General features: G+C 29.0%; 6 protein-coding genes across 6 annotated transcripts; 1 reads left to right on the top strand and 5 right to left on the bottom strand.

Annotated features, from left to right (window-relative positions):
* Positions 1 to 3,215, bottom strand: LOC113795078 (protein SCAI). Its single transcript, XM_027345263.2, has 7 exons — positions 2,906 to 3,215; positions 2,647 to 2,829; positions 2,391 to 2,586; positions 2,069 to 2,320; positions 1,684 to 1,993; positions 1,082 to 1,620; positions 1 to 1,005 (listed from the first exon to the last, which is right to left on the bottom strand). Exons 1-7 carry the CDS (start codon positions 3,208 to 3,210, stop codon positions 862 to 864), a joined length of 1,929 nt encoding a protein of 642 aa, XP_027201064.2. The 5' UTR covers positions 3,211 to 3,215; the 3' UTR covers positions 1 to 861.
* Positions 3,216 to 3,311: 96 nt separating this feature from the next.
* On the bottom strand, positions 3,312 to 7,101 carry LOC113795077 (E3 ubiquitin-protein ligase COP1-like). The gene is made up of 8 exons (XM_027345261.2): positions 6,770 to 7,101; positions 6,641 to 6,700; positions 6,482 to 6,573; positions 6,355 to 6,419; positions 6,167 to 6,286; positions 4,811 to 6,106; positions 4,657 to 4,749; positions 3,312 to 3,454 (listed from the first exon to the last, which is right to left on the bottom strand). Exons 1-8 carry the CDS (start codon positions 6,919 to 6,921, stop codon positions 3,437 to 3,439), a joined length of 1,896 nt encoding a protein of 631 aa, XP_027201062.1. The 5' UTR covers positions 6,922 to 7,101; the 3' UTR covers positions 3,312 to 3,436.
* A 264-nt stretch (positions 7,102 to 7,365) lies between these two features.
* On the top strand, positions 7,366 to 11,804 carry LOC113795072 (transient receptor potential-gamma protein-like). The gene is made up of 9 exons (XM_027345255.2): positions 7,366 to 8,113; positions 8,200 to 9,188; positions 9,267 to 9,351; positions 9,489 to 10,079; positions 10,158 to 10,231; positions 10,313 to 10,364; positions 10,436 to 10,505; positions 10,584 to 10,778; positions 10,855 to 11,804. Exons 1-9 carry the CDS (start codon positions 7,935 to 7,937, stop codon positions 11,716 to 11,718), a joined length of 3,099 nt encoding a protein of 1,032 aa, XP_027201056.2. The 5' UTR covers positions 7,366 to 7,934; the 3' UTR covers positions 11,719 to 11,804.
* Positions 11,749 to 16,381, bottom strand: LOC113795070 (atrial natriuretic peptide receptor 1-like). Its single transcript, XM_027345252.2, has 7 exons — positions 15,043 to 16,381; positions 14,747 to 14,983; positions 14,397 to 14,686; positions 14,158 to 14,308; positions 13,852 to 14,085; positions 12,000 to 13,783; positions 11,749 to 11,943 (listed from the first exon to the last, which is right to left on the bottom strand). Exons 1-7 carry the CDS (start codon positions 15,674 to 15,676, stop codon positions 11,890 to 11,892), a joined length of 3,384 nt encoding a protein of 1,127 aa, XP_027201053.2. The 5' UTR covers positions 15,677 to 16,381; the 3' UTR covers positions 11,749 to 11,889.
* An 85-nt stretch (positions 16,382 to 16,466) lies between these two features.
* On the bottom strand, positions 16,467 to 19,935 carry LOC113795056 (uncharacterized). The gene is made up of 4 exons (XM_027345235.2): positions 19,798 to 19,935; positions 17,836 to 18,945; positions 17,452 to 17,743; positions 16,467 to 17,379 (listed from the first exon to the last, which is right to left on the bottom strand). The coding sequence occupies exons 1-4, from the start codon at positions 19,919 to 19,921 to the stop codon at positions 17,061 to 17,063; spliced, it is 1,845 nt and encodes a 614-aa protein (XP_027201036.2). The 5' UTR covers positions 19,922 to 19,935; the 3' UTR covers positions 16,467 to 17,060.
* drosha (ribonuclease 3 drosha) lies at positions 19,815 to 26,545 on the bottom strand. The gene is made up of 5 exons (XM_075820324.1): positions 25,448 to 26,545; positions 25,193 to 25,380; positions 22,804 to 25,109; positions 22,569 to 22,714; positions 19,815 to 22,465 (listed from the first exon to the last, which is right to left on the bottom strand). The coding sequence occupies exons 1-5, from the start codon at positions 26,415 to 26,417 to the stop codon at positions 22,356 to 22,358; spliced, it is 3,720 nt and encodes a 1,239-aa protein (XP_075676439.1). The 5' UTR covers positions 26,418 to 26,545; the 3' UTR covers positions 19,815 to 22,355.
* Between the last annotated feature and the right edge of the window lie 44 nt (positions 26,546 to 26,589).

The raw sequence follows: 26,589 nt of genomic DNA, 5'->3' as shown, positions 1-26,589 counted from the left end.
TTGATTGCAAAAATAATTTTATTTCATTTTTTTCAAACTAAAATTTCAAACATTTTCATTTTTTTTTTGGACAGATAATACTAGAAATTTTGGAGAAAATATTCAGTTCATCTTTTTTTGTCATCAATAATCATGAGAAAAACATTCAACGGGGGGAAAAAACTGAAAATTTATGATGGTTGCTGGTGGTTTTCATAGGTTAATATTTTTAGGGTGAAGTGAAAGAATTGAAGGAGGCACACAAAATTAAAAATCATTGAATTAGATAATGGGTATTTTCAGAATATTGTTTTGTTTTTTGATCGATAAAACTATTTTCCTTGATGGATGATGATAATGATCAGTATTATGGATGTGAACAACAGAATAAAAAAAACAAACAACAACATGGCTAAATTATTGACTAATGTAGTAGATATTGACCACTATAGAAAATTAAATTCTGTGCTGTATGATGATGATGATGATTAAGTGATGATTAATTTTGTTAAATTTTTAACTTTTGATTCTGATAATACTATTATTGATCAGCAAACACACACACATACAAACATGAATATCATTCGATTTTGATTCAACAATGTTTGATTGGACCATTTGATTTTGTTTCACGATGAAATGAAAACGAAATTGATCGTTTTTTTTTTGTTTGTTTCTTTCTTGCTTTCTATAATAAAGAAAAAGTATTTTCTTCAAATATAGCCAATGATATAATTCAAACATCCATAACCCGCGATTCATCGATAAAATACAATCGACGAAAACATTTCAAGTTTGAATTCTTGAAAATCTTCAAAAAGAAAATCAAACAAACGTATATGAAGACAATAAAAATAGAAAGACAGACAATTCGAATGAATTTCATTCATCATCATTATCAGTGAATAATGAACGTATATCCAACAAAACCGATGTTTCAAGTATTAATCGTCGTAAACTTGGTGCATCAATAATATCATTATCTGGAATTGGTGGATGTGATTTAGGAATGTATGTTCGTCGAACCTATATGTGTGTTTGTTTGTGTGTGATAAAAAGAAATGTATGAAAATTATGTCATTATTAATATTTCATGATTTACCCGAAAAAGTCGATGCATACGAAGAACAACACAACAAAATATGAATCGTAATATTTGTAGCCGAAGAAAATCATCACTATAGAATTGAATATAAGCCATATCAGTTAATCGTGAACGTACTAATAATCTTCCAGCTTCAGCAAAAAATCTATCAATAATTTGTTGTGTTTTCTCCCATAATATTATCGGTAAGGTAATTATGTTCGAAATGAAACAAATGGCAGTTATTGGACAATGAAGAAACAATGTAAACAATGAACCTTTACATTGTTGATCATGAAATGGTGCCGGATATTCTTCCGGCGACATCAATATCACTAATGGTTGACCAAAATATCTTGGTATATGTTGAAATGCTGAACTATTATCGCTATCAACAATTATGAATAATGGCCGTCTACCGAATGGATATAAATCACCCGGATATAGACAATGTATCTCTTTTACCATTGAACTACTGGTTCGTTGTTTCGAAATATTCGGATCCATATTATCTCGTAATTTAGTATTAGTGATAACACCACCAAAATCATAACCAACTACATCAGTGAAAAAGAGTCATCATTAAAAAAAATCAACAATAACATTATAACAAAACTTACTATCTTCAGGTTGTTTAGAATTAATAAAACAACCATCGGCTGAAAGATAAATCAACAAAACACCATTGGCAGGTAATTCTTTAAAACCGGAAGATAAAAATAATAAAAATTGACTAAATGTTGGCTTAAATAATAGATATTTATGTGGATTTTCACGACGAAATTGTCGATAATCCATTCCATTTTCATTCGGTATTCGTCCAGGTGCCGGTGATTGATCATTGAGCATTTGATTGACATCTTCTTGTGGTTCACGTTCTAATGCTTGTAACATACGAAACATATCCAATGTTAATTCACTGAATTTAACCTTGAATCAAAGGGGACCAAAAAATGAAATAATAATATGTTTATGATGATTATCGATAATAATAATGAATAATACCTGATCAGAACAATTACCAACGATTAATATTTCTTGTAAAACTAAATGACTGGGCATAACTTTTTCCATGGGCGGTACATTCAATGGAGTCATTCGATGTGAAAGTATTAATGGCATTTTATTCATACTGATTACAGCAAGTACATTATCAGCCTCGATAAACGAACGTATTTCATCCAAAACTAATTTCCATTCAAGTTGATCTTCTGGATCATATGTAATGGTATAATCATCAATCTGTTTTTCTAGTTCCTGATTTTGTGTTCGAATGAAAAAAATGAATGAATTTTTTTTTTGAACAAAAAGCAAAACAAAAACTTACTCGAACCAAATCACGAACTAATTTCATTTTTTTCAACAATAAACAAACAACAATAAATCTTGCATAATATCGTAATTTTTTTACCATTAATTCGGCACGTTCTTCTTTACTTGCTTTACTATAATAACCACGTGCACGAATTGCTGAATAAAATGAAAATGCTTCGGTTAGATAATTTGTTTCGCTTGTTCGTAAACTAAAAAAAATTGAAAATTAATAATAATCATTTTACACAAACAAAAAACAAACAACTTACTAATAATGATAATAAAGTTGACCAATTTTCGATGCAATCTCACCAATTTGCCAACGTTTCAAACCATATTTTGAATCTAAAATCTGACGATGTTGTTGTTGAAATTTCCAAAGTTTTGTATAAACATCAAATGTTCGTCCAAAATATGGTTGCCATTGTTTATGACCATATGGTGGTAAATCTCTGTGTGTGTGTGTGTGTGTGTGTGTAAAATACAATCCATAAGAATATCTGATTGATTTAACGATTAATCACTTACCTTAAACCATTAAATAATTGTCTAGATTTTTCCAATAGCATACAAAATTCATTTACAATTTTATTTTCATGTTCTTCAATTTCCGAAATAACAGCCATATTATTTGTTAATGTTTTTCGATGATTTGATGATGTTGATGTTTGTATAAATGATGGATAATCATATGTATTATTATTATTCAATAATAATGATGATGATGGATAATGATAATAATAATTATCTAAATTATTTTCAACATATAAATAATTCTGATTATTACTATATGGATTATAAACATTATATCGATTATATTGAATCGTATTCATCAATAATGATTATTTGTTTTCACAATTGTTGATTTCTGATTTCTTCGTACAAACATTAGTAAAGAATATCTTCATCGTTTTTTTTCTACTTCAAATCGGGTTGTGTTTGTGTGTCATACACATAGGCATTTTTGTTTAAATAAAGGCAGCATATTTTTTTTGTATGGATTATTGATTTTTTTTCTTCTTTAGTTAGTTAGAATTGGCACATGTACGTATATGATCATCAAACTAGTTCCAAAATCTGGATGGAAAACACAAGAGAAGAGAAAATTGAAAAATAATGGTTGAACACAAATGAATGAGGTTAGTTATTTTTTAAAGAATTTCATAATTTTTTTGGATTCGGTATTTTTGTTTTCTCAGTCGACGAAACGCACATAGAAAGATACACATACACACAACACACACTGGTTACCAATGTTTTTTTAGTTAATGAAAGTTTTTTTTGATCGACCATAAAGACAATTCAAGTTTTGTTTTTGTTTCTTTTTGGTTCAAATGTGATGATATTTTATATTTTTAGGAACTATTTAGAAGAAAAAAAAACTTTCGATGTGTTTATTCGTATGGGTAAATTGATGGTGTGCATGGTTTTTTCTTTTCTTCATATTATATGTAGCACCCATAAATTGTCTGTTATATAACGGTCTGTACAGAATTTCAATTGTATACACCAACAACCAGATCAGGCAGCAAAAAAAGAAAAACGAATATTATTGACGAAAATTCATTTGAAAATATTAACAAATTTTTTTTCTTCTTTCAAATCAAATCGAGTCAGTCAAAATGTGGAATGAGAGAGAGAGAGGAGAAGAAAATAAAACACCCGATAGTCATATGTACGGGTATTATGCTTGATTTTGATACGAAACGAAACATTGAAACAGAGAAAACAAAAAACATATATACCCGTCGAAATGATTCAAAAAAAGAAAAAACGGGCTCGATTAGTAAAAAATTGATGACGACAACCAAACCAAACCAAACCAAAACACATATCATAAACACAGAGGTCGATCCATTATTTATTTTCCATTCATTTGTTTTTGGCATTTTGTTGTTTTTCTATATTGGATCAACTCTGTTCTATGACTCTCTCTCTCTCTCTCTATATATCACTTTACGATATTGTCATCATCATCATCATCATAAAAAGCATCTATTCTGGAATAGCCAAAAAAAAATATTCTGTCTTTCAATGCGCGCGTGCATAGTCGTAAATTTTTTACACAGTCAATGCGAGAATAGCGAGGGAAAAGTGGATTCTTACTATTCTGTGTGTGTGTGTTTTGCAAAGAGAATTATGAAATAATAAAAAAAGATAGACAACATTGATATGTTGTTGTCATCAATTATTGGTTATTAATTAAAAAAAGAAAAAAGAATTGACAAACAACAGACCAACAAAAAAATGACAAGAATATTCTAGTAGTAGTTACTTACCATAATGACGCCTTGAGAATTTGCAGCAACAATAACATTACTTGATTGACGCCAACAAACTGCGCTACAAAAATCATTAACATCTTCTTTTTCCTTCAATTAAAAGAACAAAATTAATTAAAAAACATCAAAAACATCAAAAATTCAAACTTACAGATTTAACATTAAATGAATAGCTAAGAACTTGTTTTTCCATTCCTTTATAATAAATATACAAAGAATTATTTTCACTACCACAAGCTAAAAAATCATCATTAGTGGTAAGACCAACAAAATGTTTATCATTTAAATGACCACGATACGACCGGATACAAGTTGAATGTTCAGTTGTCCATAATTTTATTTGACTATCGGTCGAAGCGGCAACAATTTCTTTTTCATTTAAAAATTTTACACATGATACTGCTTTATTATGTCCTTTCAATATTAATAATGGTAATTTTGTTTGTCGTAAATCATAATAATAAACATTATGATCAGCTGATGCAAATGCTAAATAATATAAATTTTTTGGATTAAATTTTACTGAACAAATATTTGCCGTTGTATTTAATGTTGCAATCGATAGCTCCATATTTGTACTCCATAATTTTACTGTACAATCATCTGAACCGGATGCAATAATATTGCTATCGATTTTATTAAAATCAACACTCCAACAACGTTTTTCATGTTCTTGAAAAAGATTTAATTTTTGTCCTAAAAATGCATCCCATATAATAACATTTCCTTCATAATCACTTGTAGCCATCATTGCCTTATGATATGAATTCCAATTTAAACAGCTTATTTTTGATGTACAATCAATATCATTGATTGGATAACAATTTCCCAACGATTCTTTAATTACACCACTATAATCAAATATACGTATTTTTTTAGCCACACCAGCAATAGCAAAAAATTCCATATCTTTATCAAATTCAATACTTGATACAATATTTGATGGTTCTTTTGAATAATTCAATAATGCTAATGGTCTTATATGTGAATATAGGGTAAATTTGTTCAGATCTTTTCGAAATTCATCAATTCGATCTATTGATAAATCATTGTCATCCGATTGAAGATAATTATCACGTTTACAATAATTCAGATAACATTTTTCCAAATCATCAAAATAGAAATTCATTTTTTTACGTCTCATTTCAATGGTGGAAGTATTCATATCAAAATTGATTGTTGGTTGATTTTGTTCATGAGAACAAATACCAAATGATATGGAATTGAATGAAGATGGTTGTTTAACTTTTTCACCATCATCCGAAACGATTGAATCATTGTTGACCGGTATTGTATTTTCTTCTCGTTCCATTGTTTCAGTCAATTTCTTTAAATCATCATCAATTTGTGATAGTTCCGATTGAAGCAATTTACATTCATCTTTTTTCTTTTGTGATGCTTTCATAAGAAATTCTTTTAGCAATTCATTTTGTGAAATTCGAGCTTTCTATTCAAAAAAACAAAATGTAAAATGTTTTAAATTTTACAACAACAAAATTGACAATACCGTTTCAAGATCTTTTTTTCGTTCATTTAGTATGCTAAGAATTTGATTCAATTCTTTAATGTCAAGTTGATCAGATTTTTCAACAACCATTTTCTGTACATCATTCAATCGTTTTCCAGGCTATAAAAATAAGCAACAAAAAAAAATTAGTTAAATTAAACTTAACTAAACAACAACAAAAACCTTACATTTGTTTTGGCCAATTCCTGTTCCATAGATTTCATTCGTTTATATTTTAATGCCAATTCATTTACTGAATGAATGAATCAAAAATTTCAACATAATCTTATGATGATAAAATGCACGAAAACTTACATAAATAATTGGGAAAAAATTGATCAACAAAATGTGTACATTGTGGACAACGATTATTACCTTCCGAAAGACTATCGGTAATACATTTACAACTTGTAAAATACAAAATCAATTAAATTAACCGAGTGAATAAAACAAAGTAATAAAAATGGTAAATACCAAAAAGTATGGCCACATTTAGTAACTTGAGCCTCTTCCAATACATCTAAACATATTGGACTGGATAGAAAAAAAAAGTTTTTAAAAACAAATTCATTCAAACAAACAACATTATTACTGAATATTTACCAAAGAAATTCAACATCTAATCGTTTATTTGAATCGGATATTCTATCCGGTGCTTTTCGTTTTGTTTTTGTTGATGATGATGATGATGGTAACGTTGATGCCGATGTCGATGATGATGTGGACGGTAGTGAATTCGGAATCAAATTTGACATGATTTTTTTCCGGTTGAATCGGTTGCAGGCACTTTTGATTTTTCTGGAAACAAAAATGATGAAATTTTCAAAATGATCAACAGACAAGAATTTCTTTTTGCATGCAAGTTTCTGTTGCTCATTCACACAAGAATATATTACGAAATGCGTTCGAATCCAAAAAAAACGTCATCTATGTACGGTAATGATTTAAAATGTATCCATTTGCGCATAACTATTTCGAATGTATTCGATTCGCGGTAATAATTCGATTTTGTTTTTTCGTAAAAACTCAATTTTTTTTGAATCAATTTCCAAAACAAAACAACAAAACAAATCAACAAAAAACCAAAGAATAAACAATTTATCTTGGCTATTTTAGAAAACAATTCCATCATCAAAACAATCGCTCATCAATTGTTCAATGTTTTCAAGGTTTTTTTTTCCTCCCGATTATTGTTGTTTGGCAATCATTCAATCTGATGTGATTTTTCTTTCCCGAGAAAATAAATAAAAAAATCGATGAATAGAAAATTTTTGTTGATTGTTTATTGCTGTCGTCGACTTCGTGTTTGTTGAATGATTTTACGACGAACGAAAATTTCATTCTCAACAAAAAAAAAAAACAACACAAAATTCTTCGATCATAAATGGTTGTCTGGACAAATAAATTCTTTCATTCTTGAAAATAAATTAGCGCATGTCGATATTTACATTAAAATTGATGATGATTTTTCGGTTGTTGAAAAGTGCAACATTAAGCACATCTTGTGTGTGTGTGTGTGTTTATGTGAAAAGAAGATACTAAAAGAATAATCATCATCATTTTTGTTCGGCTATTAAACATGTTGATCATAGAATTTTTCACTTGAGTTTGCATTCCTACAAATATTCTTCTAATTGACAATTTTTTTTTATTGCTAATTTGTTTTGACTGTGAAACGACTGATTCTGATGAAAGAATCGAATTGCTTTTTCTTCTGTGAATATTCGTGATCCACAAATTATCCACATCAAAATAACCCCCCCACCTGATGAAAATGGATCACAATAATCAATCTCAACATTGTGATGGTGAAAATAATTTACAAACATCAATCGATGAAGATTCAATTAAAGAAATGATACCAAATGTTTCATCAAATCGTTTAACAATAATGGAAAAGAAATTTTTATTGGCTGTTGAACGTGGTGATCTACCGGCTGTGAAAAGGTATGTTTTTTTTTGAATGAAACCAATTGAAACAACAAAAACAAAACGAAAATTTCGTTATCATCATTAACATTCCTTTGAAACAGGATAATCTGTCATATGAATTCATCGGATAAATTATTCAATATAAATTGTCGTGATCCATTAGGTAGAAGTGGTCTACTGATGGCAATCGATAATGAAAATATTGAAATGATAAAATTATTACTGATGGCTGGTGTTGAAATGAAAGATGCCCTTTTACATGCTATAAATGAAGATTTTGTTGAAGCAGTTGAATTATTGTTGGATCATGAAGATCAAATTCATGAACCCGGGCAACCAAATTCATGGGAAGCATTTGAACGTGAAACATTTACCAATGATATAACACCATTAGTATTAGCTGCACATCGTAATAATTATGAAATTGTTAAAATTATTTTGGATCGTAATATATCACCGATACCAATACCACATGGTGCCCGATGTGGTTGTAAACAATGTCGATTGGCAAGTAAACAAGATTGTCTTCAACATTCACGATCACGAATTAATGCATTCAAAGCATTATCATCACCATCATTGATAGCGTTGAATAGTAAAGATCCAATACTTACTGCATTTGATCTTAGTTGGCAACTGCGACGATTAAGTTTTCTGGAACCAGAATTTAAACAAGAATATTTACAACTACGTAAACAATGTCAATTATTTGCAACAGCTCTATTAGATCATACAAGAACAAGTGAAGAATTAGAAATATTATTAGATTATGATCCGGATCGTGATCCATTGGAAGATCATGAACGTTTACAATTATCCCGATTAAAATTAGCCATACAAATTAAACAGAAAATGTTTTGTGCACATGCAAGTGTTCAACAACTTTTAGCATCAATTTGGTATGAAGGTTTACCCGGTTTTCGACGAAAAAATATTGTCATACAAATCACACAATTAATCGGTATTGGAATATTATTTCCATTTTTATCGATAGCATATATTCTTGCACCATATTCTACGGCTGGAAAATTTATCAAAAAACCATTCATTAAATTTATTTGCCATTCAGCAAGCTATGTTACATTTTTAAGTAAGTTCATGATCATCATTTTTTTTAAAAATAAGAGTTCAATGTTAATAGTTTTTTTGTTTTTTTTGTTTGTAAAAGTTTTATTAATGTTAGCATCACAACGTATTGAATCGAATATATTTGGCATTAATCCAATTGAAAATATTAACATTACAACGAAAAGGTTTGTATTTCGTTTTTTTGCTGTTGTTTTGTTTTGTTTATTGATTGTTTCAATCATCAACAACATTGATCATTTTGTTTTTTTTTGTTTTTGTTGTTTACAATCAACCAATCAACCGATCGAACGACCAACCTTAGAGGATCATTACCATCATACATTGAATTATGCATTTTGGCATGGGTATTTGGTTTGATTTGGAGTGAAATTAAACAGTTATGGGATCTTGGCATTAGTGAATATCTAAGTGATATGTGGAATATATTGGATTTTATTAATAATTCAATATATGTTGCAACAATCGCCTTGCGTATTATTGCCTATTATCAAACACAAAAAGAAATTATTGAAGGTTTACCATCATTTCAATATCAACGTGAAAATTGGGATGATTTTGATCCAATATTATTATCCGAAGGATTATTCGCTACAGCAAATATATTTAGTTCATTAAAATTAGTTTATATATTTTCAGTAAATCCATATTTAGGTCCATTACAAATATCACTTGGTCGTATGGTTATTGATATTTTAAAATTTTTCAGTATCTATTTGTTAGTATTATTTTCATTTGCATGTGGTATGAATCAATTATTATGGTATTATGCTGATATGGAAAAACAAAGTTGTTTTATTCAACAAGATAAAACCAATGCAATGAATGAATCACAATTAATGATTAATGAAATTTTACATCCAAATGCATGTCTAGCATGGAGACGTTTTGCAAAGTAAGTTTTTGAAGAAGAAGAAAAAAAAATGTTTATTCATTTGATTGTTTGTTTGTATTTTCCAATAACAAAAAAAAGCCTGTTTGAATCAACGCAGACATTATTCTGGGCTACGTTTGGTCTAATCGATTTGGATAATTTTGAACTAACCGGTAAGTAGACAACAAAAAAAAACAGAAACAGAGAAACAAAAATCATTAATTTTTATTTTCTTTTCATCCTTTTATATATAGGCATTAAAAGCTATACAAGATTCTGGGGTCTATTAATGTTTGGTGTTTATAGGTATTGAACTTGAATAAGCAAATTGTTTATTTGAAAAATTCATTCATTTTTTTTCTCTCTCTCGTCATTAGCATCATTAATGTAGCTGTCCTGCTAAATTTACTTATAGCAATGATGAATCATTCGTATCAATTGATCAGTGTAAGTATCGCGATATCATTTTCTAGTTTATTCTGGAATGTTGAGATTAATCAATTTTAATGACAAAAATACATACAGGAACAAGCTGATACGGAATGGAAATTTGCTAGAAGTAAATTATGGATAAGTTATTTTGGTGATGGTGCTACTGTACCACCACCATTCAATATAATACCAACACCTAAAACAATTTTGAATGCAATTGTTTGGTTGGCAAAATTATGTTTAGGTAAAACTAAACGTGGTAAAAATGAAGCTTTACGTACAATCAAAGTAAGATCAGAAAAAACAAAACAAATATCGATGATGTTGAAGATAATTAATTTTTTATTTTGGTCTATTCAATTAGCGTAAACAACGTCGAGCATATGAACGAGATTATAAATATCATAAAGTTGTGCGAGCATTAATACGACGTTATATTATGAATGAACAACGAATTCAAGAACGACAACGTGGTGTTACCGAAGATGATTGTAATGAAATTAAACAAGAAGTTAGTGCATTACGTTATGATCTAATGGAAATGCTTGGATCAAACAATCAACGTTCAAAAAATGGTGTCGATACAATGTACAATAATGGTATTAATAGTAATTGTCATATGGGAAAGAAAAGCCGACAACGTGAACGACGATTAATGAAAGGATTTAATTTCGATCATCCTATTATTGAAAATAATGATAATAATAATCAAGATATTATGACCAGTTTTGATATAAATGAAGAATTTGAAGATAAAAGTTCGACAAATATTTCTGATTCACAGAAAACCTCCATACATTCACCGACAAGTGTGATGAAAAATAAATTTTATCGAACAGCACAGAATTTGGTACAGAATAAAAAAACCAATTTAAAATGGCGACAAATGATTGAATTGAAACGTGAAAAAACAAAAACATTTTCACGTAGTCAAGATTCGATTGAAAGTGATGCAACATTGAATACTGATGGTAGTTACGGTAATAACAATAATCCTACAACCACCAGCATCGATAATCGATTAATGATTGATGCAAATATTAAACGTCAAATATTTGCTGGTAAATTAGATTCAATGTCATTAAGTCAACCTATTTTACAACAACAACAACAACAAAATAAGATTGATAATCAAACAAAAATGACTGATTCATTTTCAAATGAAACAATTAAATCACAATGTAATAGTAAAATTATTACTACAGATGAAGATTCACATTGGTTATAAAATTGGTTATTTCATTGTTTTTTTAAAATTTTTATTTCATTTGTGTAAATATTATTATCATTGAAGACTGGATAAATAAAATACACCATTATTGATGAATATTCTAAAGGTTTATTCTTATTTATTATATCATCATTCTATCTAATCAGTTAATCTGATATATGATGTAAATTATAATGGTTCAGTAGTTGAATCAAGCCAATAAGTAGTGAATTCTCCTTTATCCTGTTTATGGAGAGAAAGAAAAATTTGAAGAAAAATTAAAAAATAAGAATTTTTACCTTGATATCAATTTTTCCACGTTCAGTAATACCAAAACAATTAAAAGTATCTAATAAATTTTTTGTTGTTTCTGAAATATGTATTTTCATTGGTTCACCATGATATTCTAATTTGGTTGCAATATTAACTGTTTCACCAAAAACAATATATTTAGGCATTTTTGAACCAACAACACCAGCATCACATGGACCACTATTTATACCGATACGTAGTTTTAATTTTGTTTTCGGTAAATGTGGTATACGAAATGTTTCAACAACTTTGGATAATTTTAATGCCATCATTGCAATTTCTTTTGCATGATTATTACCATTACGAATAGGTAGACCAGAGGCAACCATATAAGCATCACCAATTGTTTCAAATTTAAATGCATCAAAATAACCAATAGTACCATCAAAACAAGTATATAAATTATTTAATAAATTAACAACTTGCATTGGATTTGATTGTGATGAAATGGTTGTAAAACCAACAATATCCGAATGAAATATTGTTACCGATTCAAATGATTCCGGTACACAATGTCTACCGGATTTAAGTTCATCCGCAACAAATTGTGGTAAAATCTGATACAATAATTCATCGGCACGATTTTTCTCTTCAATAACGATAGCCGTTTTTTCTTCAACAATTTTTTCCAAATTTTCTGTATATTGTTCCATACGTTTAAGAAGATTATCCAAAAAATTTGTACTGGTAAGACCTTTGGAAATTTTTTTAAAATAAGGTTTTATTTTAACAAATTCCGGACGATTTTCTGGATTTTCACTCCAACAAGTTTCCATCAATTTGATTAGATTACGTGGACAATCTTCACAATTAACAACCGGTCTGAATGGTACTTCGCCACCCATTTTAACACGATCCAATATTTCGGTTGGTTCCAAAGAGTTTTTATCTTCGGTCGATGTTTCAAATGGTTCACATCGAGTAATAACTTCCTGTAATATGATACCGAATGAATAAATATCACCTTTTTGTGAACCAATATTGTACGGGTCAGGTGAACGTAAATGTTCCGGTGCTGTCCAAAACAATGATCGTGGATTAAAATCGGCTTCTTTTCCAATCTGTTTATATAAAGTTCGTAAACCATAATCACCAATTTTAACCATAAAACGTCCATCAATCAAACAATTTGTTGATTTTAAACGGCCATGATATTGAAATGAACTATTATGCAGATAGATCATACCTTCAATTATATCGCTTATGATTGAATAACGAAATGGCCAATCGATTTGCATTTTATCAGCATCCAATATATCCCGTAAACTACCTTTCATCATTAATTCAGTTACAACACCGATATTATTTTCTTCAATACAAAGACCAATAAATTTGACAAGATTTTCATGCAATAAATCACGCATATTAGTTAATTCGATAAGCATTTTACGATTGATTGAAAGTTTTTTAATATCCAATGGTTTATAAGCAACACGTAAACCTCTACAATAACCAACCAATACTGGTCCTAATCGACCAAAAGCACTGGTCAATGAATGTGTTGCCGATACTTGTGTAACCGATCGTGTCATTACTGATGTACGATCGGATTTTGTACCATCACCATCAAACGTACCAATCGATAATGATGATTTTTTACCCGCTTGTTCATTTGGAAATGTTATCTCTTCATAATGTACTTGCCACCAATTACTATGTAAATCATTTTCTGAACGTATTTTTTTTATTATTAAATATGCTGCTATCGATGATATTAATGTTAAACTTGAAAATATTGTACATAATATCAATATTATTGCTAATGGTCCTACTTAAATTGTCCAAATTAGAATTAAAAAATCATTAGAATCATTAAATTTAATCAAAAAAAACTAATACCTTTATGTTGACAATGTTCAGCCAAATCATCAAAACCACAGAATGGAAAATCCGATGGTGCTATTGAATCATTTGGCCAACGAATACGAATACCATCAACACGTTTAATTAATTGTTTTCTACCATAAAATGTCATTACTGGACGCATCATACCGGTTTCTGAATCAAAATCATTCAATGTATAATCCAATTCACGATCACCATTTTCATTCAGAAAAATTTCTCCCGTTAAACCTTTTTTTTTATTGAATGAAAAAAAATTGATTTCTGATTGAAAAGATTTCCCAAATGAATAAAAAAACTAACCATTTTGATAGACATTATTCCAAAGATAACGATTTATAATTCCTTTGTTTTTATTGTCGTTTGTAATATTATTATTTGCTGAAATGGATTTATTATATGCCCATGCATAAAAACAAAATGAATCATATAGAGCAGCAAGTAATGGATTAATCTGATTTTGAAATAGAAAAAAACAAAGAAAAAAAATTCAATCAAACAATGATGATTTTGTCATATGATGATCAAGACAAGAGATTTACATTTTTATCTGTAATACCATCAAATTCATCGGAAGCTTTACGAAATGCTTTACTAACAAACAGACTATATTCAGGTGATGTTGGTACATGTACACTGATTGTCATAAATGAATCCCACATAATTTTTGCTTTACGATTATTTTTATCACCTTGTTTATACCAGCCAAAATTTTCATCACCATCATTCAATAATTGTAGACCGAAAAATGCATAATCATTTATCATATCTAAATCATATGCATGTATTAATAATGTTCGGGTCATATCGGTATCGGTCATAAAAAAGAAAACTATAGGAAAAAAACCGTTACAAAATTAATTAAAAAAGTTGAAATTTAATTAATAATTACCTCTAGCCGATTTTTTTGCCTGTAACAAATATTTATCATATAATGTTTCATCTTGATGTATTTTATTCGATATAATTTGTTTATCCAAAAATATTTCATAATCCGAAAGATCTTTTAATGCTGTTTCAATGCTTGTACGAATCATAAAACTTTGTGAATCTTTTTCATCAACAATCAATGATATATGATGCCAATCATGATCTTGTAATATTTTTATAAAAAATAATGCAACTTTTTCTAATTGAAAAAAAGTTATAATTATAGAAATGAAATTGAATAATTACAATATTGCTTACCCAATGAAAATGATACTCTTGTCAGTGTTTTATAAATTGATTTATCTGAAAATTGTAGACCAACACCACCGGCTGTCATTAATGGCAGCCGCCAATATGATGCTAAACGTGCTACCTGTTCTAAACCTTTTGTACAGATTGGTCCAATTAATGCATCAATTTTATCTTTAAAATAATGTTCAGCAACAATTGCACCCAATAAATTTGATTCACAATCATGATGATCACGTCTAGTAATTAAATTAAAATTTAAATGTGGATATTTCATACGAACATCATCCAATGCTAATTCCATTGTTGGTTTTAATGTTTCATAATGAACAGGTAGTTCATTTTGATTCGAAATTATCATTAAAACAGTTACATTATGTATTGGATGTATTAAATATATTGGATTCGATGAATCATGATTCATTGTATTGATTGTTTCAATATGATTCGATTGATCATCGATCTGATGATTCGATTGATGATGTTCAACATTATGATTCGATACATTATTATTATTATGATTGTAAACAAAATTTTGATTATTATTAAATCTTTGACTTTGAAATGGATATTGTACGTTGATGGAAGATTCAAAAAACAATGATGATATTAATATGGTGATGATGATTATGAATTGATACATTTTTTTTGAAAAAATTATGATTCAAATGTCAATCATATGATTCGATCGATTGACCAGAACAATGAAAATTTCAACAAAATTTTACGAAACAATATATGACGACATACGAGCGATATCCCGAATGCAATATCCCGAATAACAATGAAAATAATCTTTTCATTCTGTTTTCTTCATTCTTCTTCTTTCATTTGCTTTTTGATTCACAAAAGATTTTGGTCATCATCATTATCGATGAAGGTGATCTTGACAATTTTCATTATAACTATAGTGGACAACCAAACAACAACAACAAAAAACTGTTTACTTTTCAACAAAAAAAAATATAACCCAGAAACAAAACAAAAAATTGAGATTAAAACTTATCTGTTTATTTGGCCATTTGTTGTTGTTGTTGTTTTTGTTCTGTTTTATTTGTTTAGTCTTGGAAATGATATATTAAATTAGAAAATTGTAATCGCACTAATCTAATATCGGTTATTTCTTTCTTTTTCCATTAATTTTTATCGGTCGAAAACCGAAAAAAAAACTTTTCTTCGAAACATTCAAATCTTTTTTTTTCCGAATCGAACGAAATTTCCGCCAACCGAAAAACACAAACAATCGTTTCACTTTATTTATGAATAACTCCTCTGTGTGTGTGTTTTGATCTGTATCCTGATTCGAATTCTTATTTTTTGAAAAAACCAAAAAAAAAATCCGGCCAAAGTAAATTCAGTCAAGTAAAAAAATCGATTTTGAAAACAAAACCAGAAAAAAACCATCAAAAAAATATGATAATTAACAAAATTAATGGCCCATTTATAAACGTTTTTTTTTCATTTATTTATATTTTCTTTGTATTGTCAGTTTGGTTGGTTGATTTGCGGGATTTCAGGGTGGTGGGAAGATTGAAGATTGATTGTGGTTCCAGGGGGAGAAAAACGGTTATATAACGAGAATATAGAATTTTTGTTTTGATGAATCATTATAATAATAATAAGTATTTTTTTTCTTTGTATGTGATTTGATTAGATTGTGTTTGTGTGTCAGGTGAGTTTTTTTTAATGAGAATTTCTCACCAAAAAAAAAAATTCATCGATTGATTCAAGTGTGTGTCTTATGTGTTTGTGACCAGGTGAATTCGGTGTTTGTTTGTTTGTTTGTTTCAGTTATCTATATAGAAAAAGTGTGTCTGTGTCTGTGTGAATTATCATTACCAAGCAACCGATTTCGGAATAATAATAATAATCTACTTAAATTGTTTATCATTATGAATAAGAATGAAATGAAACAAAAATAAAGTGAATAAATGATTGATTTGATTTGATTTGATGATGATGATGATTGGTCAATTATCGATTATGTAGTTGTTTTGTTTTTTTTTTGTTTCATTCAATCACTTGTATTATTCTTTCTTTTTTTGATTGATTTCCGATTTTTGTTGTTGTTGTTGATTATTATTGATTATCGATTGTTTTGTTGAATCATTTAAATCTTTTGGTGTTGTTTGTTTGCTTGTTGCCGATGATGACGATGATGTACCATTATTAACTGATGGTGATGACATTGGTGTTAAATCATCTTGAAATAATGGATTTTTTATTTCCATTTCACCGGTTGGTGCTAAACCAGGACATTCATAAACAGTATATTCACCATCTTCATTTTCTTCATCCGATTCAATATCCGAACCCATTGTATTATTTTTCGGTACATTTGAATTTCTTTGGAGCAGCAAAAACAAAAAAAAATTCAAATTAAACAAAAATTTGTTGTTATCAAAAGACAAAACTTACTTTTCAGTTGAAATCATCTGTTGTTTTTGATGATGATAATGATAGATTTGTGCACTTTGTACTAATTTTCTATCATTATTTGGTGATTGACATTTACCATCATTATTATCACCACCAAGAGTACCACCACCACCAATACCACCACCACCACTTCGACTAACCGGACCAATAACACCATATGCAGGAAAATCAACATCCGCTGCAGCTTTATTACTTTGTTGTACTTTATAGAAACAATAACCGGCACCAATTACCGAAAATATTGCCACTGTACTTATACATGCTACTATAGCTATTATTTCGATAGAAAAAGAAAAAGAAAATGACCAAAAATTAGTTAATCAGAATACAGAATCAGATATAAAAAAAGATTAATATATTTACCAATAAAATAAATATCCGATAAACTACTAAATTTTGATTCCATTGAACTTTTTCCATCATTATTATTATTCATCATCATTGATAATTGATATGATTTAGGTATTTGTATTGAATGTTTACTGTTCATTATATTTGATGGTTGTTGTTTCAATGATGATGATCCAACCTGTAATCTTTTTTCCGGTTGCATCAATGATTTTTGTTGGTGTTGTTGATGATTATCATGATTAACATTATTGATTTTTGCTGTTGCGTCATCATTACTTTTTCTTTTTTTTGTTTGTTCAATTTCATCGTATGGTATGGCCATATTTTCTTCACTAAATACCAAAGGAGAAGAAGATTGCCTGTAATTTGTCGATGTCGATGGATGTTTCATTAATTTCCATTTTCGATTGAAATTTTCAAAATTTTTCAAGTTTACATTATCATCATCCTGAAAAGCAATCGGTTGTTGTCTATTGCCAACACCAGTGCCAATAAAATTGGCAAAATTCAATAATTGTTGTTCATCGACATCGAAATCACCATCATCGTTGAAAGCAGCAGGATTAACATCAACAGAAGCAGCAGCAGCTATTCTATTTTCATCATCCAAATAATCAATATTTCTTTCATCATTTGATGATGATGGTTGTATGTTTTGTATCGAAACTAAAAGTCTATTTAGATCATCATCAATGAATGGTTGTTGTTGTTTTGGTTGTTGATGAAATTCCCTTCGTAAAACAGCAGTAGGTCGATTATTGGAATTTTTATATTTACTTAATAATCCTTCAGCTCCATTAAGAAAAATAGCAGCATTGTTTTGATTTGGATTTTGATTATTCAATAAGAATGGTAATCGTTGTTGTTGTTGAATAATGGCTGCTGATTCTTCATATGGATTAAATTCTTGTTGTTGTTGTCGTCTTGGTTGTTGTTGTCGATCAAAAGCAACAACAACATCATCATTATTATCATCATCATCAATATTATATGGTGGTAATAATTTTTGATAATATTTTTGTAATAATTTTGCTGTTGTTGTTGTTAAAGATGGTGGTATTTGTTGTTGTTGTTGTTGTTCCAATTCATTCGATAATATTGTTGGTTCCGGTTGTTGTTTAGCTAAACACGTATGAAAATAAGGGAAAATAAGAAGAAGAAAAATGTAATCTTCAAAATGTAATTCTTCATCAAGCAAACAAACAAACAAGCAAATCAATTTATCTAATTGAATTGTCAGAAGATTTTTTTCTTTTTTGACATTAAAAATGTTTTGGTTATCAACATGAATTAATCGAATCGAATAAACAAAATATACAGACATTCCACGCCAACACACACACTAATTGATTCATGAAATTGAATGTTTGATTTTCTCAAAATGAGGACCGAGGAAAATGTTTTTTTTTTCTTTGCATTCCTTTCGGTCTCGGTGCACATTAATTATATAAAGCGAAGGAATGAAAAAACATTTAAAAAATAAAGAAAAAGAAGAGATAAATTCTTCCTGTCTCATTCATCAAATCAAGAAACAAGAAAAAAAAATGTCAAGCTCAAAAAACGGTATAATACGGTACTTTCGAATGGAAAAAAATTAAAATGACTAAAGCGCATGTGCAAATCGAATCATCATTACATAATTGTACAGAATAATAATAATTTCAATGTCAGTTCTGTCACATACATACAAATATACAATACAGAATCTGTCACTGGTTATTAGATTATTCTTTTCATTATTTTTAATTTGATAAATTCATTGGAATTTTTCTGTTTATTTTTCTATCTTTCTTCTCCCTTACTGATAACAACAAAAAAAATTAATTAATCTAATAACATAAACAAATCAAATGAATGAATGAATGAATGACACGTTCGTATTGTTTGGTTTGGTTGTCTGGTTTTCTGGTTTGTTTTTAATTGTAAATTCGATCTAATCAAACATTTTTTAATGAATGAATGAATGAAACAAACCTCTTTGTGGTTGATAATGTTGTTTTTGTTGTTGTTTTGGTTGTTGTTGTTGAAATGCATCAATCAAATTCAACGATATAATGATAAACAACAATAAACATTTAATCAAATAGATTTGTTTCATTTCGTTTGATTTTGTTCGGTTTTTTCTTTTTTGGTTTGAATTGAATTAACTAAAATTTTTTGTTTACTTCAAAAAAAAAAAAAATATATAGGGATGATTCGTTGAAGAAGAAGAAGAAATTCGGAAGAAAATAAAATCATCACATCATTATTCCATTGTTTGCTTATCGATTGTCGATTCGATCAAAAATGATTGAAGAATTTCACCAAAAATGAAAAATTTAATCAGTAATCGATTACGACATGTTTCTGGCGCCGATGATGACAAGTTGATTCCAGACGAAGAAGAAGAAAAGCTGACTTTTTTTCCAAAAAAAAAATCGGATAATCTTATTGAAGATCAAATTTCTTTTTGACAAACAACAACAACAACAAAAGTGATAAGAATGATGATGAAAGAAAAAATTTTAATCCAATCAACGAACGATATGGATGTATATTAATAGATCACAAATACAAATACAAACAAACAAACAAAAACAAAAACATCAAATTTGACAAAGGTGATTAATATTGATGATGATTACGATTACGATGCTGATGATAACAATCGAAAAAAAATTTTTTGTATTTTTTTAACAGATTTAAGAAGCTCTTTGGTAACAAACGATAGAATATCTCTCTCTGGCTATATATGCGATCTATTTCCAACCGAAAACAAATGGGAAAAAAATGTACTATGGATATTTGACACTGGATGTGATGAGTAAAAACAAACCGAAAAAAATATATCAATTTTGATAATATGATTAATTTTAAACAGCAACAACAATAACAGTGATAAAAATTAAAAAACAGAATCAACGATGAAAATATAGAAATGAATGAATGAATGAAGAGAATCAAATGAATTGAGTGAGTACAAAACAAAAACAACAAAAAATAATTATGATTTGAAAATATTCATTACTTTCACATTTTAAGTATGTGTGTGTGTGTGTTTATCTCTGGTTGGTTGGTTAATTTTTTCATTTTTTCATTTTTTTTTGTTTGTTTGATTCGTTTTACCAGAACTCAATTCACCACCACCACCATCATTAAACATAACAGGATACAATTGACGTCATCGACTACCGCCACCACCACCATTGATGATCATCATTGAAAACTTCCAACATCACCAAAAAAATGAAATGAAATAATGAAATGATATAACAATTTCCAAATAGCACATATATAGCATATTCTATATATCACTGAATACTGGGCAGGAGGGGGAAGGAAACCCTATGTCTGTGTTTCAATGTTTTCAACGTTTCAAGAATCCTTTTTGTGTGTGTGTGTGATGAATATCTACATGCACAGCAGTCATAGACACAATCAATTTTTTTGTTTTCGTTGTTTGTTTGTTGGAATCATTTTTTTATCATTTGAAAATGGCAAGTGGGAAAAAAAATTCGGCCATTTTTTTTCCAACTTTTCATCAATCCATTTTACGCTTGCTCGAAGAAAAATAATGTACCAAAAAGAAAATTCTGTGAACAAAGCACACAGGTTTTTTTTATATATTAGGTTGTTCGGAAAGTACTGTCGGCGTTTTCGAGCACCATTTTTGATCGTCTCTAAAAAATTTTTGGTAGGAGATTTTGAAATTTTTTAAAAGCGAATTAATTTCTTGGTTATCTGGCTATAATTTGATCCAAAAATTTCATCAATTTCCCAGCCCAAAATTTTGCTAGGGCCGCTGGAAGTGACCCTTGTCAAATTCAAAATTTTGATGTTTTTTGTTTTCAGTCCACTGTGACATCAAAAAAATTGTCCAACAACTTTTGGCCCCTAACTGATGATCTCTCATGTCTTGGGACTAACCAGAAGTAATTTTCAAATTTTTGCTGCAACGCGATCATCCTCAAAAGCGGTTTGATTTCCGGTCGGAATAAGAATGTTTGATGTGCTGTTTTCCCTATACCATTATGATTTTTTCCAATTTTTTTTCAAATCTTGAATGATGATCAATTCAAGAATTTTTTGAGACCAAAAAAAGCCAACAAAAACTTTGGGTTGAGAAAAAAATCCACAATTCTCGATGATCGACAAACGCATTGAAAGGCTATGCACACAAAACGACACGACATTCAGACGGCTATGCAATAGACGGGTCACTTCCAGCGGCCCTAGCAAAATTTTGGGCTGGGAAATTGATGAAATTTTTTGGATCAAATTATAGCCAGATAACCAAGAAATTAATTGGCTTTTTAAAAATTTCAAAATCTTCAACCAAAAATTTTTTAGAGACGATCAAAAATGGTGCCGACAGTACTTTCCGAACAACCTAATAGAAAAGAATTGGTATTCTTTTAAAATTTTCTTTATTTCATTTCAAAAACAGAGAATTTGATTATAAAAAAAACTATAGTAGAAAAAAAGCAAGAAGAAATTCATAAAATTCTGTTGTTGATTGACTAAATGATGTTGACATTGACTTTTTTTTATTACTAAGATGATGATGATGATGATGATGTTTCACCATCACGTAAATCTGGTTTTGTTTTGGTTATATTACGTTGTATAACACGTTTCTGTAACATTAAATGTGGAAAAAGTTCTACAATAATAACAATAAAAAACAAGGAAAAATCATTGAATTAAATAATGGAAAAAAATCTAAAAGAAAGAAAAAAAAATTTTCTTGTTTCTTGAAACAAAACCTTTAGATAATCGTAGGGCATTGGTTGCAGCATTCATTTCTGCTTCCTGTATACTATGTCCTTTACCAGTTGCTAAACGATCATCACGAAAATAAACAGCAACTTCATAGATTCTTGTATTTGTTGGACCTTTACTATCGATTACTCTGCGATTTTTCAAGTGGGAGAGAGAGAGAAAAGATAGGAAAAAAATCAATAAATTAAAATTTTGTTCTCCTGGCTATTTTCGACATACTTATAAGTAGGAATATCCGGTTCACCACAATCAGCTGATCTTAATGTTAAACAACATTGTTGTAATTTAGATTTAGGATCATTCCAATCTTGATTCATAATAAAATGTTCTAAACGTGGAAAAAAACAAACTTCACAAAATCGACGACAATAATCAATACCTTTATCAACATAAAGGGCACCAATAAATGCTTCCAATAAATCAGCACGATCTTTTGTTTTTAATTCTGATTTAATTGAATTATATTGTGTCATATCAACAATACCTAAATCATCACAAACAACTGATTGTGTTTTATTATTAACTAATGAACTACGTAACAATGATAAATGTCCTTCATGATGATCAGGAAAATATTTATAAAGATATTCGGAAGCAATTAATTGTAAAACAGTATCACCAAGAAATTCCATACGTTGATTTGAACCTAATGTTAAATTATTATAACCAACACTACGATGTGTAAATGCACGTGCTAATAAACGAATATGATTGAATTCAATACCAGTCATTTGTTCAAATTTTGCCAATTCACTTAAACGATTAACTTTATCAATTAAATGACGATCACCATTAGGATATTGTTGTTGTATTGGATGTTTTGGATAATCAGACCATATACGATGTAATAATTTGGATTGTTCATCATTATCATCGAATAATGTAGAAGAGAATACATGATCAGCAACATTAATACCACCATCTAAAAATAATGCACCCATAAATGCTTCAAAACAATTAGCCATTGCATGTCTTAATTCAAGATCATGACAAAGATCTGAACCATGTGCATAAAGCATAAATTTTTCCAATTGTAATTTTCTTGCCAATATAGCTAAATGTTGATTTTGTACTAATGCAGCACGATATGTTGCTAAACCACCTTCTTCCAAATCAGGAAATAAAAAATAAAGATGAATCGATGTTAAAAATTCAACAACAGCATCACCCAAAAATTCTAAACGTTCATTATGGTTGATATTTGAAACGGTTTCTTCATTACACCCGAATCGTGACATAATATTGATTAACATGTTAATGCCACGCTTACGGGTATTCATGAAATGTACCTTTCGATCACCATATTCTAAATAACGTAAACCACAATTTGTTAATGTATTACGTGCATGATCGGGATTTGTACCAAAATTTTCTCTATAAGAAGGATGTGTTAATGATAATTGCAACAATGATCGATCATTAAATGTATATTTAATAATCTTTTCCAAATGTTGTAATGAATAATGAAATCTTAAATGACTAATTAATACGGGTATTATTAATGAATGTTGTACAATATCACATTGTAAACCTGTACAATAAAATCCTTTACTACTAATTACCACTGTTACATCACGTTTTAGATCACTTTTCGATCGCATTTCTTGTAATTTTTCTTCTTTTTGCATTAAAATCTCTTTATCATCATAGCTTACTTTTTCTTTATTAGCTAATAGATGACGATATTTTACATAATCACGCCATGCTTTTTGATATTTTGGATTACCGGCATAACTTAATTGTGGTGGACGAATACCAAAATGTACAATAACTGGATATTTATCATTGTTTTGACAATCCGATTGATTCTTATCATCATCAACAATGATATCATCTTTTTCACGATCAATTTGATCAACACGAATTGAACATGGTTTCATTGATGGACATGTAACCAGATATCCTTTATGTTTCATTGCAAATTGATTCCATTCTTTAATGGTCATTTGTGATAATTTTTCCAATTTACTTTCATAAATTAATGGTTTAGATTTTCGATATAGATATTCCAATACAATACTCATTGATAATAATTCTTTACCATTATTTTCAATTAAACGTACAAATCTTGGCATAAAATGAAAACGATTACAACCATCATTATCATCTTTAGCTTTAACATTAAGATCGACTAATTCCAATAGTTCGTAGAAAATATAATCAAACATCAGGTCAAGATCACCGACACAAAAATTTTGTGGAAAATCATCTTCAACAAATGTAATTTCATAGCCAATATTATATCGAATAATTTTACATGATGGAAATGAATTTGGTATTGGAAAATGTGAAAACAGTGAATATCCTTCAAAATAATAAATATGATCATCATGTTTGATTGTTGTTGCAGCGTCGACTAGAAAATTAATTTTCGGATTAATCGATACTTGATAATGATAAAGACGATGACGATTATTTGTATTTGGATTGCATCTGGGTAAATGTTCTTCACCCAAATATATACCATGACGAATACCACTACGTTTTGCTTTTAAACTACAACGACATAATAGGCCATCATTCATCTGTTTTTTCAGTGTTAAAAAACAAAACAAAAAAAACTTGATAAACTTTGTCTTTAGGGTAACATTGGAATATTAATCTATACTTCACCCGGTTCATTATACCAAAGTTCTTCATGTAAACGATATGGATGAGATTTTTTCCGTTCCAATTCTTTCATTGAACTATTTTCATTTTCATCATCATCCGAATTATCATCATCACTAAAATCATCACTACTATCATCATCAAGATCACTGTTATTATCATTTCCACATGAATATCCACATTTATCTATGAGAAAAAAAAGGGTTTGAACAAAAGATTTGAAATTTTACCAAAATAAAGAATATTAGCTTACCATGATGATGTTTATGTGCTTTTAATTTGATTTTACGTTTTGGAAAACTAAACGATGGTTTTTCTGATCGTAAACGTTCCGAACGTAAAAGAATTTCTTGTTTAAATTTTTCATGAAGATCAATCAATTGTTGTGTACCTTCAATAGTTTGTACAATCATTTCATCATCATTATTATTATCCATTCGTATCAATGGTTTTTGTCTATAATAAGGTTCTAATGGTGTTGATCGTTTGTATAGGATTTTTTTCGAATAAATTTCTTCCATTATTTTTTGAATTTTATTTCTATTCATATATTTTACATCATCATCATCATCATCATTATTATCGTTGTCGTTGCCATTGTCATCATTATTATTATAACGATGTTTATTCGAATGATTAGATCTTGTTCGACCAGTGTCAAATTTATTGCTATTAGATGATCGTTGATGGTGATGATTATGACTATTATTACGTTTTTCATCATCTCGAGGACCATACGACTTGGAACCGATGATATTATTACATTTTTGGTTTGATTTGATCACATTAATAGTGGTGGTGGTAGTATTATTGATGGTAGTTTGTGGCCGTATAACATTATTATTTTCAATAGTTATTGGTATTCGATTAAAAATAGGTAATGATAATGGTAATGGCAATGGCGGTGGTAATATTCTTCCAAAAGGAATTGATGATGATGATGTTGGAATGAATGGTGGTAATGGTAGTGGTGGTGGTGGTGGCCATTGCAAACCAAAAGGAATCGGTGGTGGAAATGAAAACGGAAATATCGGTGGAGGTAATAAATCGATTGGATGCGGAGGTGGTCGGGGAAGTGAAAGATTTAGTGGATTATTATTGTTGTTGTTAAGAGAAGGAAAAAGCAGGCCATTAGAATTCAATGATGGTGATGTTATTGATTGATTCGATTCATTCAATGAATCCGAATTATCTAGACGAATTTTTTTATTATTATTATCCATCTTTGTTTCGTTGATTTTGTGGATATTTTGATTTTAAACAAAATTTAAAAAAACCTATCTTAAAAACATGATTTAAATCAAGGAAAATATCACAGTGTTGATGGCAAAACACGAAAATACATATGGATTCTTTTGGAACACACGAGTATTCAATTCCAAAAAAAAAATCTGG

The sequence above is a fragment of the Dermatophagoides pteronyssinus genome, unplaced genomic scaffold (assembly GCF_027571235.1).
Source record: "Dermatophagoides pteronyssinus isolate colony J.1.1.1.1 unplaced genomic scaffold, Derpt_VIB-CSIC_2022.12 sq0006, whole genome shotgun sequence".
Classification (NCBI taxonomy): domain Eukaryota; kingdom Metazoa; phylum Arthropoda; class Arachnida; order Sarcoptiformes; family Pyroglyphidae; genus Dermatophagoides; species Dermatophagoides pteronyssinus.
This window is presented reverse-complemented; position numbering and strand designations above follow the sequence as displayed.

Excerpts from the sequence above, each read along its gene's own strand:
- LOC113795078 (XM_027345263.2), bottom strand. The coding sequence starts at position 3,210 with ATGAATACGATTCAATATAATCGATATAATGTTTATAATCCATATAGT. Across the intron at positions 2,321-2,390 it reads TAGTTCGTGATTTGGTTCGA|GAACTAGAAAAACAGATTGA; the intron begins GTAAGTTTTTGT and ends ACACAAAATCAG. Across the intron at positions 1,621-1,683 it reads TTCTAAACAACCTGAAGATA|TTGGTTATGATTTTGGTGGT; the intron begins GTAAGTTTTGTT and ends TCACTGATGTAG.
- LOC113795077 (XM_027345261.2), bottom strand. The coding sequence starts at position 6,921 with ATGTCAAATTTGATTCCGAATTCACTACCGTCCACATCATCATCGACA. Across the intron at positions 6,574-6,640 it reads AAATGTGGCCATACTTTTTG|TTGTAAATGTATTACCGATA; the intron begins GTATTTACCATT and ends GTATTTTACAAG. Across the intron at positions 6,107-6,166 it reads GAAAAAAAGATCTTGAAACG|AAAGCTCGAATTTCACAAAA; the intron begins GTATTGTCAATT and ends TTTTTTGAATAG.
- LOC113795072 (XM_027345255.2), top strand. The coding sequence starts at position 7,935 with ATGAAAATGGATCACAATAATCAATCTCAACATTGTGATGGTGAAAAT. Across the intron at positions 9,352-9,488 it reads ATTAACATTACAACGAAAAG|AGGATCATTACCATCATACA; the intron begins GTTTGTATTTCG and ends GACCAACCTTAG. Across the intron at positions 10,779-10,854 it reads AAGCTTTACGTACAATCAAA|CGTAAACAACGTCGAGCATA; the intron begins GTAAGATCAGAA and ends CTATTCAATTAG.
- LOC113795070 (XM_027345252.2), bottom strand. The coding sequence starts at position 15,676 with ATGTATCAATTCATAATCATCATCACCATATTAATATCATCATTGTTT. Across the intron at positions 14,687-14,746 it reads GGCAAAAAAATCGGCTAGAG|TTTTCTTTTTTATGACCGAT; the intron begins GTAATTATTAAT and ends TTTTTCCTATAG. Across the intron at positions 11,944-11,999 it reads GTGGAAAAATTGATATCAAG|GATAAAGGAGAATTCACTAC; the intron begins GTAAAAATTCTT and ends CTCCATAAACAG.
- LOC113795056 (XM_027345235.2), bottom strand. The coding sequence starts at position 19,921 with ATGAAACAAATCTATTTGATTAAATGTTTATTGTTGTTTATCATTATA. Across the intron at positions 18,946-19,797 it reads ACATTATCAACCACAAAGAG|CTAAACAACAACCGGAACCA; the intron begins GTTTGTTTCATT and ends ATACGTGTTTAG. Across the intron at positions 17,744-17,835 it reads ATCGGATATTTATTTTATTG|CTATAGTAGCATGTATAAGT; the intron begins GTAAATATATTA and ends TCGAAATAATAG.
- drosha (XM_075820324.1), bottom strand. The coding sequence starts at position 26,417 with ATGGATAATAATAATAAAAAAATTCGTCTAGATAATTCGGATTCATTG. Across the intron at positions 25,381-25,447 it reads AGCACATAAACATCATCATG|ATAAATGTGGATATTCATGT; the intron begins GTAAGCTAATAT and ends TTTTTCTCATAG. Across the intron at positions 22,466-22,568 it reads TGCCCTACGATTATCTAAAG|AACTTTTTCCACATTTAATG; the intron begins GTTTTGTTTCAA and ends TTATTATTGTAG.